At 45.5% G+C, this 12500-nt stretch overlaps 1 protein-coding gene across 1 annotated transcript in view; it reads left to right on the top strand.

Annotated features, from left to right (window-relative positions):
- Positions 1–12500, top strand: part of b4galnt4a (beta-1,4-N-acetyl-galactosaminyl transferase 4a) — a gene marked incomplete at both ends in the record, with an annotated part of 195052 nt that overhangs the window by 143762 nt on the left and 38790 nt on the right. Inside the window, 1 exon segment of the mRNA XM_084451320.1 lies at positions 1950–2017. Within this exon segment, the coding sequence (XP_084307446.1) occupies positions 1950–2017 (68 nt within the window).

Here is a 12500-nt window from a genome sequence, read left to right as displayed (position 1 = left end):
GATCTTTTCCCATAGCTTTGAATGGAAAATAAGCTGCCGACATCCGCAGCGTATGTTAAAAATACCCATAGTGTGCACACACCCGTATGCCGGGCTCACACTACAGGATATTTACAATCCTAACCAATTTCGAAATCGGGTTACATCACGCACATAAGGAGAATCTTAACAGATATTCTTCTTCCGCATCACAAACAAGCACACACAGCAAGATTTGAAAATAACGTCTCATCACACACTACAGGATCTTGTCGTGCCCGAGGGAGAAACGAACCACTGGTCTCGCCGTCTCACTTGTAAAGTCGGGACGTAATAATCTTAAATATCAAACATGTTTGATATTATCGGGGTCTGCGAGCCGATCAGGAGGTATAAGATTGGATCTGTAAACCCCTAACATTACAAGATCATCTGGGCCGATCATCGCCCCGACCAACGTTCCAGACCAGATTTCTCCTCCGATTGTCGGGGGGGATAAATCGGCCCAAAAATCCTGTAGTCTGAGCCCGGCATTACTTTGTACTTATCTCTTTTTCCATCTGTTGCTCATGCCGTGCCTGTCTTTCTTCTGCAGTCTCTCTCTCATTCGTAGTCTGTCGCCCCCCCCCCTCCCCCCCACGGATCCCTGTGCCGGAGGGAGGGATGAAGGGCCGACAGGAAGATGACAGAGAAGAGAAGAGAGCGCGTAGCCCCGAGCTCTCCTTTCACCCCCTTCGCACGCGCACGTCCGCCGCGCCGCGACGACGACGGCGGCGGAGAGACTGGCCAGAAGGGGAGCGCATTACCGCGCCGTCACCCCGCGCCACGGCGGTCTGATCGCAGTTTTCTAAGACAGACCCCACGAATGTCCCACAGAGCCGTCTCTCTACCGAGGGACGCGGCCTAATAAGGACGAATCAGCCCGTCGTCCACAGCTCTGTCAGCCTGACCGCACGGGGAATCTGACCGATACTGCCAGCTAGCGCCCCACGACATACAGTAGCAGGTTATGAGCTATGGAGCTATATTATTGGACGCTACTGTATACGAGTGGCGGGGCGCAAGGTGACACGTCGGGGCGCCTGGTTGTGACTTTTCGTTTTCACGCTCGTTAACGACCCCCGATCGCTTGGCAGGTGCGTCTAATCTGAACAGCCGCGGGCGCGAGAGACGCTGTCTCCAGGTAGATCAAACGGTAGCGCTTCAGAGTTTTTGATCATTTTTCCCGTGTGATGTCCTCGTTGCTGATCTCTCTCTAGTCCATTTCATCTGCAGTCTGGTGAAATGAGGGGAACTTTTATATTAAAAATGTGTTCCGTGTGGTGGCTGGGCCACTAGTCATTCTCTTTGCTTTCCTCGCTTGCCTTTCTCTGTCTCTCCTCTCTGACCTCTCTCCTCTCTCTGACCGCTATATCTCTCTCTCTCTGACCTCTCTCTCTCTCTCTGACCTCTATCCTCTCTCTCTCCCTCTCTCTGACTTCTCTCTGACCTCTCTCCTCCCTCCCTCCTCTCTCCTCTCTCTGATCTCTATCCCTCTCTCTGACCTCTCTCTGACCTCTCTCCTCCCTCCCTCCTCTCTCTGATCTCTATCCCTCTCTCTATTTCTCTCTCTCTGACCTGTCTCTCTCTCTGACCTCTCTCTCTCTCTCTGACCTCTCTCCTCTCTCTATCCCTCTCTCTGACCTCTCTCTGACCTCTCTCCTCCCTCCCTCCTCTCTCCTCTCTCTGACCTCCATCCCTCTCTCTATTTCTCTCTCTCTGACCTGTCTCTCTCTGACTGACCTGTCTCTCTCTCTCTGACCTGTCTCTCTCTCTCTGACGTGTCTCTCTCTCTCTGACCGGTCTCTCTCTCTGACCTGTCTCTCTCTCTCTGACCTGTCTCTCTCTGACCGGTCTCTTTCTGACTGACCGGTCTCTCTCTGCCTGACCTGTCTCTCTCTCTGACTGACCAGTCTCTCTCTGTGTTGCAGGTTGGTACAGAGTGGACAGCTCCGGGGGAGTTCAACAAGTTCAGGTCCCAGTCCTCCAAGTCTGTGCAGTAAGTACCTCAGACAAAGTTCTCCCTGCCTGTCTCTCTCTGTCTCTCTCTCTCTGTCTCTCTCTCTTTCTCTCTGTATGTTTGTCTCTGTCTTTTTGTGCGTGGCTGTAAGCCAGCGCACCTAGTATAGCGTTTGTCCGGTTATCACTCCCTCCCTCTGTTGAATGTTGACCTGCATTTCTCTGTTGGCACCACAAGAGGCAGTAGTCCCATCACACCAAAATATAGAAATCCACCCACCCAAGTAGAGTAGCGGTGAAAGCAATGGACTCCCTCTTTAACGGATATATTCAGATTTTTTATAGTTTTTATAGTTTTTTTGTAATTTAACTTTTAATAGTAATTTTTGTGCCATTGAAACTGCTGGTGGAATGTTCAGTATTATTATGTTTTTAGAGTGGTGGCAGCTGTTGCTTTGAAAATATTCACACATTTTGTAAACTGCTGGCACTCCTACAGTTTTGAACGCACACACACATATTATATATCAAAATGTTCACACAACTGTGCTGATTCGTACAATGTAAGTATCTAAGCTGTGTGACTTACAGTTTTCACTGTATGATGATTTGTTCGGCAACTGCGCTCCTCATTGAAACGTATGGCAACGCACTCTAACTTTTGAGCTGTAATTTTGTATTTTTACTCTTTTTCTAACTTGTCGCTATGCCTACAGTTTTAACAGCTCATACACATATTATACATCAAAACGTTCACACAACTGTGCTGATTCATACAATGTAAGTATCTAAGCTGTGTGACTTATAGTTTTCGCTGTATGACGATTTGTTCGGCAACTGCGCTCCTCATTGAAACGTATGGCAACGCACTCTAACTTTTGAGCTATAATTTTGTATTTTTACTCTTTTTCTAACTTGTCGCTGTGCCTACAGTTTTAACAGCTCATTCACATATTATCTATCGAAACGTTTCCATAACTGTGCTGATTCGTACAATGTAAGTATCTAAGCTGTGTGACTTACTGTTTTTGAGGTATGACGATTTGTTCAGCAACTGCGCTCCCCATTGAAACATATGGTGCCGCACTAACTTTTGAGCTGCTAATTTTGCATTTTTACCCTTTTTCTAACTTGTCGCCATGCCTACAGTGTTTAAGCTATACGGACATATTATACATAGAAATGTTCTGCAAGTTCTCAGGATTCATATGGTGTCAATATACTGTATAATCTGTAACATTTATAGTTTTCGCGATAGAGCTGTCTGAAGCGGACCATGCCTAGGATCAGAGTGTCAGTTGGGATTAGAGTGGTGGTAGCTGTTGCTTTTTTTGAATTTGTGTGCATGTGCAGCCTCTCTTAAAGGTACAGGCACCCTTTTATAAATAATGTGGTAGCACAGAACTCAACCAAAGTGGAATAGAGACACATGATCTTCACTGGTGGGGACCGGTGGGTAGCCCGGAGAGGAGTACACCGTTCCTGACTGGCTGTGACCAAAAGGCCACCACGCCACTATTCACGCCACAGAACCCACTTTTCAGCCCCTGAGTGGGCTAGAGACACACAGTCTTCAATGGTGGATGCAGGGAAATTGCCCAGAGGTCACTGTACTGTCCCCGACTAGCTGTGACCCAAGGGGGCGGAGCCTAACCAGCACGCCACTATCCACGCCACGGGCCCCACAACTCAGCCCCTGAGTGGGCTAGAGACACACGGTCTTCACTGGTGGAGTCAGGTAGGTGGCCCGGAGAGGGGTACACTGTCCCCGACCAGCTCTGATCTGAGGGGGCGGAGTCTCGCCACCACGCCACTGTCCACACAACAGACCCCACAATTCAGCCCCTGAGTGGGCTAGAGACGTACGACTTCGCCGGTGGGTGCATGGAGATTGCCCGGTCTGTAGTAGTTCTAGCAGTAGCTGTTACATACAGCTGCAGCAGCTAGCCCACCTCACATTTTCTCCAGGAAATGTACTTTCTAGTTGTAATAATTATACATATATATAATAATAGGTGCATGTGATGTAGCTACTAGTGACAATATAGAACAACCAATCACATAACAACATATAATGAACAACATATAAGTAAACACAGAAAATACATTTTACTGGTTGTCCCTTAGGTTGTGGCAGGAGGCTAGATATTTAGCTGCCAGTATGCAGCAATTTAGTTTTTCACCGAGTAGAGATTTTAATTTGTCCCTTTTGGATTCCGTTTCAAATTCTGGATATTTTAGTATAATTTTAGGGAAGGATGATGATCTGTCACAGTGTAGCAAACCCTTTGCCTTGTCTCTCAGGTCATTCACAGCCGTGATGAAGCTACCTGTGCTGTTGATATTTAGGCCTAAATATGTATAAGTATTTGTGTGTTCTAGTTCAACGGTGTCCAAATAGAAGTTATAGTTGTGATCTTGATACCCAGACCTTTTTTTGAAATATCATTATGTTAGTTTTCTTTTGGATCACTGTCAGGGCCCAGGTGTGACAGAACCTGTGCAGCTGATCATAATGCTGCTGTAAGCCTTCCTTGGTAGGAGACATCAGCACCAGATCATCTGCATACAGCAGGCACTTTATTTCTGTGTCTTCTAGGGTATACCAGGCGCTGAATATTGTTCTAATATTTTAGCCAATTCATTAATATAAATGTTGAATAGAGTAGGGGACAGATTACAGCCCTGTTTCACTCCACCTACATTGATTTGATGACATCATATGTTTTTCCACCGACCCCCATTTCAAGTAATTTAAAGAAAAGACCATTATGCCAGATTGAATCGAATGCTTTTTTGAAGTCTACAAAGCATGCAAATATCTTGCCTTTGTGTTGGTTTATTTGTTTGTCCATTAGGGTGTGGAGGGTAAAGATATGATCTGATGTGCGGTAATTTGGGAGAAATCCAATCCAATCCAGTGTGTGTGTGTGTGTGTGTGACACTGGCTGGCTGGCTAGACATTCAAAGATGGCAGCCCATTCATTCCAATTCAAAGTGGCGGGCTGTGGTGATTGGATCAGAGGATTGGGGACAGGAAACGCTTCCCAGGCAGCTTCTCTCTCTGTCTCTCTCTCTCTCGCTCTCTCTCTCTCTCTCTCTCTCTCTCTCTCTCTCTCGCTCTCTCTCTCTCACACACACACACACACATCCTCACACATCTTGTTGAAGTCTTTTGAGTATATTGAGTATTTTTATCATTCCACTGATGCTCCCGCTGGCCTTTCTTTGCATGAAAACATGGAGAAAGAGCCGTTCTACTTCCACCGCCGGCAGTATTCTTGTTTTTATTGTCCTGGTTGAAGCACTGTTCTCTTCTATCCTTCACCCTTCCTCATGGCCTTCCTCTACCTCAGTGATGTACGCTGGAGTGGTAAAAATTAATTTGCCAGTGTTTCTGATAAGAGGGATTTGAGACAAATATACAAATAATAACACACAGCCACCTGGGATCCTGACAGTGATAACGTGTTCATGTATGTATCAGGCACCTGGGACCCTGGCAGTAATAACATGTGCTCATGTATGTATCAGGCAGTAATAACATGTGCTTATGTATGTATCAGGCGGTAATAACATGTGCTCATGTATGTATGAGGCGGTTATAACATGTGCTCATGTATCAGGCAGTAATAACATGTGCTCATGTATGTATCAGGCAGTAATAACCTGTGCTCATGAATGTATCAGGCAGCAATAATGTGCACATGTATGTATCAGACAGTAAAAACATGTGCTCATGTATGTATCAGGCAGTAATAACATGTGCTCATGTATGTATCAGGCGTTAATAACATGTGCTCATGTATGTATCAGGTGTTAATAACATGTGCTCATGTATGTATCAGGCAGTAATAACATGTGCTCATGTATGTATCAGGCAGTAATAACATGTGTCCATGTATGTATCAGGCAGTAATAACATGTGTTCATGTATGTATCACACAGTAATAACATGTGCCCATGTATGCATCAGGAAGTAATAACATGTGCTCATGTATGTGTCAGGCAGTAATAACATGTGCTCATGTATGTATCAGGCAGTAATAACATGTGTCCATGTATGTGTCAGGCAGTAATAACATGTGCTCATGTATGTATCACGCAGTAACAACATGTGCTCATGTTTGTATCAGGCAGTAATAACATGTGCTCATGTATGTATCAGGCAGTAATAACATGTGTCCATGTATCAGGCAGTAATAACATGTGCTCATGTATGTATCAGGCAGTAATAACATGTGTCCATGTATCAGGCAGTAATAACATGTGCTCATGTATGTATCAGGCAGTAATAACATGTGTCCATGTATCAGGCAGTAATAACATATGCTCATGTATGTGTCAGGCCTGCCTCAAGGCTGCATCGGCCCTCTCCACTGTCCACTGAAACAGGATCACTACAAGTGGCTTTTAACACACTCACCACAGGAAGTGGTTGGCTAGAGTACTGACAATTGATAGTCTTAGAGTGTGTGTGTGTGTGTGTGTGTGTGTGTGTGTTGTGTGTTTGTGTGTGTGTTGAGTGTGTGTGTGTTGAGTGTGTGTGTGTGTGTTGAGTGTGTGTGTGTTGAGTGTGTGTGTGTGTGTTGAGTGTGTGTGTGTGTGTGTGTGTGTGTGTGAATCTTTAACAATGTAATGACTGGTTCTTCTATTCTCCTTATTGAGCCCTCAGGAGTCTCCTCTCTGAAAGCCAGAAGGAGAGATGTTGCATATCGCGCTAAATTATGTAGACACACTGCCAGTGGCGCCTGCGTGGGTGTGCGCACACATGTGTGTGTTTGTGTGTGTGCATGTGTGTGTGTGTGTGTGCGCGTGTGTGTGTGCGTGTGAGATTGTGTACAGGTTTGTGTGTATAAGTTTCAGAATATTCTAGCACCTCTAAATAGAGTAGTGTGATGTTTTCATTAGATACACACACACACACACACACACACACACAGACCTGTCACCTCCCAGGATTAGTATAAGACCATGTTTATATTCAGCTCAATTCCCTCCTTTACAAAAACAGTGGGGAAATGCATGTTTAGCGCCTTTAGCTTACAGCACATACATACAGACAGTTCGTATGATTATATTTTATTAACTAAACTAACGGGTAAGGGGAAGTGGTACTAAATTTGCATTTACAAATGACACTGTGTTGCCAAGACACATTTCCATTTGTTTTTCCATTCCGTTTTTCTTATCTTCTTATCTTCCTTAGGCATATGTAGGTAACGTGGACATGCATTATTATTTGGAATGGTTCTACATTAAATACATGTTATTCCAGCACCTTGAAATAGTGTGAGATGCCCAGGAGCAAATATGGGGAACATGTACACCCCTTATCATTAATCTAATTTTGTAATGGTTCTAAATACTGTTATTATTTGTTTTATTTACATTTATTTTACTTTTGCTAGAGCATGACTTTCAGGGTAGACAGTTATGAATAAACTGTTTTTAAGTAGGCACTCTAGGTTGCCAGCCCAGGGGTCCTCAGAGCAATGTGTGCAGGCAGGAGTTGGCCAGCTCTCTTTTACTCACGAGACGGAAGCCAGCAAAAGTGTCACGCTGACACGTGTTTCAGAGAGGCAGAGCGAATGAAACCCTCTTTCTCAAACTGAACGCGCTGTTGGGCTGTTGGGCTGGCGAGCCTAGTGGATGTATTCAGACCTGCAGTTTGTTTGTTTTGTTCCGATTCAGCTAATTAGTCACAGCTAAGTAATTAGTGCAGTCACAGCTACTGTAAGTACGCAATGCATTTTAGCTAACCATATGTGATCGCCACTGGAGGTTCGTTCCCGATGTCTGCAACCCTCAAAATGTGCTAAAGGGCACAATCGTTTTTTTTCGTATTATGAAAATCAAATTTGCGAATAACACACTCAATATAACACATTTTCAAACTGTTTTAGGATCACTAAATAGGCAGGCATATTTTGTCATCCATGTCCTGTGAGAAGTGGGAACAGCTTTGAATCTTTAAAGCCCTTTTTCTCTGCTTAGTGATTTCAAGTGTGCCAACATTCACAGAAGCATATCTTCTTCAAATATTTGCATGTATATTACATCAAGTCTTACAATTTACACTCTCATAATCTGTAAAAAACTGAAAAATAACAGACATCAGGCCCAAACCTCCACAGACAGTCACATGCTGTATAATGGATGTGGGCATACAGTATATATGCCCATAGAGATCCTTCACGACTTCAAAAGACAACACCAACGAACAGAATGATTGACAATGAAAGTTACATGATGTTTTAATGAATGAATGAGATGAGTGTATCCAGGCATGAGACTCTGGGTGTGGCAGATGAGTCCTTAGGGTTATCGGCCGGCTGCTCGGCAGACCCCTGCGTGGCCCCTGGATGGCAGGTAGAGCAGCTCAGAGCCCTGCATGGCCCTTGGATATCAGATAGAGCAGCTCAGACCCCTGCCTGGCCCCTCATAGCAGATAGAGCAGCTCAGAGCCATGCATGGCCCCTGAATGGCAGGTAGAGCAGCTCAGACCCCTGCGTGGTTCCTGGATGGCAGGTAGAGCAGCTCAGAGCCCTGCCTGGTCCCTGGATATCAGATAGAGCAGTTCAGAGCCCTGCCTGGCCCCTGGATATCAGATAGAGCAGCTCAGACCCCTGCATGGCCCCTGGATGGCAGATAGAGGAGCTGGAGAGCAGAGGAGGAGATGGGGAGGAGTTGAGATGCAAGCATACGAACGAGAGAGAGAGAGAGCAGTAGATTAGGCAGGTTTATATACTGTGGATAATTGGCAGGAAACTACCTCACAGTCATGGTGGTAACAGGTGTGTCTATTTGAGTTGATTGTCGAGGCGTGGCCAGGTGTTTCTCGCTAGCCTGGAACGGCGGTGGGGTCGTCTTCTCTCCTCCCAAACCCTGGTTAGGATCTAACCCCATAATGCGCACATAGCTGAGACATGAGCAATGAGCACTAACTATCTCAAGAGTGCACAGTCTGTCCAAGTGTTTATATGGACCATTGTATATGACCATAAATAACCTCATAACAGACCTTTTGATGCTAAATAACAAACTACTCCAATACGTTACAGTGTTGCACTGGGACCTTGGTTTGATTTGTGTTCACATGGAAATCAGAAATGAAGTCTCAGCCCAGGCCCAATCCTGCTGCTATACAGAACCAGGGAGTAATGGCTTGGAAAAACGAAGGAGCACTTGGAATTCATTACGTAGTGTGCAATCTCATTTGCCTTTCTTGGGTGTTTTACTCAACTCGCTGCCCCTGTTACTGGGAAACCTTTACTGGACGGAATCTCATAAAAGTAGTCATGTTTATGCTACTGATAAGCAGACCCTCAGGTACATAACATGATAGACACCGCGGTGTGTGCGTGTGCGTGTGCCTGCGTGTGTGCGTGCGTGCGTGCCTGTGTGTGTGTGTGCCTGAAAAATCTGACCTTGTTAGCTGAGCAGTACTGACAGGTGAAAGCAGAAGGAGAGAGAGAGAGGAGGAGGAGGAGAGAGAAGAAGAGAATGATGTGGAGGAGAAGAAGAGAGAACAAGAGAGAGGTGGAGAGAGAACAAGGGAGAGAGGTTGAGAGAGAAGAAGAGAGAGGTAGAGAGAGAAGAAGGGAGAGAGGTAGAGAGAGAAGAAGGGAGAGAGGAAGAGAGAAAAGAAGGGAGAGAGGTAGAGAGAGAAGGGAGAGGTGGAGGAGAGAGAAGAAGGGAGAGAGGTGGAGAGAGAAGAAGGGAGAGAGGTGGAGAGAGAAGAAGGGAGAGAGGTGGAGAGAGAGTAGGGAGGTGGGGAAGGAACAGTTTTCTGTTTGAACTTCTTGTTTGACAAGCAGCATCATATCCATCAACAGCAATGCAACTACAGAATATGGCCTGGCAGTGTGGGAGACAATAGTTTGTGTGTGTATGTGTGTGCGTGTGTTTGTCGGACAGAGCCATGCTGTCGGCAATGAAACTTCCCTCCAGGGAAAGTGTGTTGTTGTTGGGAAAGGGCTCCATCACACACACACACACACACACACACGCACACACACACACACACACACACACACACACACACACGCTTTAACCTAATGTCTAATGTCCTCTTCTCCATCTGCTGTTTACTATCCTTCCTTCGTGATGAGTATTCAGGTCAGGAGTTAGAGCTCAGGGGTTGGAGAAGGCTGTTGCTCTGAGTCTATTGAGATGCACCCCATTTTTCATCTCTGCTTTCTTAGAGGGATTTGTTGTGGAACTGTGTGTGTGTGTGTGTGTGTGTGTGTGTGTGTGTGTGTGTGTGTGTGTGTGTGTGTGTGTGTGTGTGTGTGTGTGTGTGTGTGTGTGTCACGTAGGTTGATTCATTGCTCTCTTTCTCTGTGTATAAGGCCCTCTTCCAGAAGCGATCCCCATACCTAACCTCTTTGATCGACTGTAAACCCACCAGGCATCACACTAGAACTCCGGGTTGTGTAAGCAGGGAGATTACCTGACCCCATCTCATTCGACATAGAAGCCATTTGAGTTTCTCAGAGTGCAGTAGTGTTAGATTTTCTCCATGGCTAAGGAAGGTATGACTAGCGAGGTCATGGCTGCTCTCATACTGACTGGCTCTCTCTGGATGTGTGTAGCACAGGGACAGACAGGGACAGGCTGTTCAAGGGTTCAGTCCTGTTTGTTTATACCAGTGTTTCTCAAAGCGTGGGGCGCGCCCCGCGAGGGGCGCAAGCGACCAAGGGGAAAAAGTCGGAAGTTGGAAGTCCAATGAGCGGAATTTTGTTATGCCGTCAGCATGTTTCTCAAAGCGGAACAATAAACAAACCACGATTTCACGTTCCCAATAATGAATGGGTTGATTCAGATCTGACCACGGTGAGTCAGTGGTACAGAATGGAGGAATATTTGACAGGCACGAAAAGGAAAAAACAGGCGATGCTTCGGAGAGAAAACAAGTGTGACGGTAACGTTAATCAACAACAACAACAAAAATCAAGAAAATATGACGAAGCGTATCTTGCTCTTGGCTTCACAGCGAATGTGGTGGGAGGTGAGGAGAGACCACTATGTGTTTTATATCTGGAAACCCTCACAGCTGACAGTATGAAACCCAACAAATTAAGGATACACAGAGACACCACAAACCATTCATGTCAAGAAGCCACTCTGCTTTTTCAACGCTTCGCGTCGTGCCTGCGGCCGCACCACAGCCGTGCCAATAACCACAGTAAAGCACTCCCTCTCGTGTCTTATTGCTTAAATATTATGCTTATTGCCGTGGATGCTTTAAGCTTTTAAACCCATCATTAGTCTGGCGTGCTAGATTAGCCTAGCTATCTAGCTAACGTTAGCGCTAGTGGAAGGGGCTACATTAACACCCACTCTGAGGCGACAACGTCACAAAAACTGTAAATGTATAAAACCAGACTACGTTTGTTGATAACAATTTAGCTGACTTTGTAGCTCAAAGTGTCCTCTAAACAATCCCGGTTTTCCAATCTAGCATTGTGTCAGTTTTAAACTGAGCTGCTAATTTTGACGATAGCGTTGTAATTTGTAATTCTGGAGGAGGCTACGTTAACTCCCATTCCACCAACTCCTATGTAGTCTACAGATGTGAGAACATAAGAATGGTCACCTGACCCGCATTATTCCAAAAAACGGTTTACGGCATTCCGCACCACCGCTCGCATGCCCATAGAGGGCGAAGTAATCATTGACCCATTGCTGTAGCTCATCTCGCACATTAGATGAGCCTACCTTGTTCTAAAACTCCTTGTTCTCTGTCTGGTTGTAATTTAATTATTACGAACAAAGCCTATCTATCTATATTATCTATCTCTGTAACTGTCGTCGGGTCTATATCTGTTAACTCATATGGAACAAGGTATCAGGACAAGTAGAGGTTTAATACAGTAGGCTAACTAGCTAGCTAGCAGAGTGTTCTCATATGGAGCATCAGGACGAGTAAGCTAGCTAACGGAGCTGACTAGAGATGTGTTTGAAATGGTTCACTCACTCCCTATTATCTATGTAGTGTTACCCATAGTGAACTACATAGGGAATTTAACAGTTTTGGGACATTGCATGGAATGTCATTGCGTCGGATATTCATGACGCAAATAAGCAGACGCGCCGATCACTAATGGCAGCAGGTTGAAATATCAGGTAATATTCAGGTTCCATGTTTAGTTGAATGATAAATCCCAAATGGTTGGAATTCTAGTGCAAGTGTGATTTTGTCAACTTTAGTGTTGTCTGCTAATAGCAGGCTGTGAAGCTGCGCAAACCGTGATAGCAAGTTAGCTCACGACAGCAGCTTCCATAATATTAACAATGATTCCTGTAGGAAACCGGTGGCCTGTCCGCTCCGAGTAGGAAATGAGTCCTTACCCCAAGTGAAGGAGTTCAAGTATCTGGGGGTCTTGTTCACGAGTGAGGGAACCATGGAGAGGGAGTTTGGCCGGAGAATCGGAGCAGCTGGTGCGGTTCTGCAGTCGCTTTACCGCACTGTTGTGATGAAAAGAGAGCTGAGCCAAAAGGCAAAGCTCTCGATCTAC

The sequence above is a fragment of the Borostomias antarcticus genome (assembly GCF_949987555.1).
Source record: "Borostomias antarcticus genome assembly, chromosome: 16".
Classification (NCBI taxonomy): Eukaryota; Metazoa; Chordata; class Actinopteri; order Stomiiformes; family Stomiidae; genus Borostomias; species Borostomias antarcticus.
This window is presented reverse-complemented; position numbering and strand designations above follow the sequence as displayed.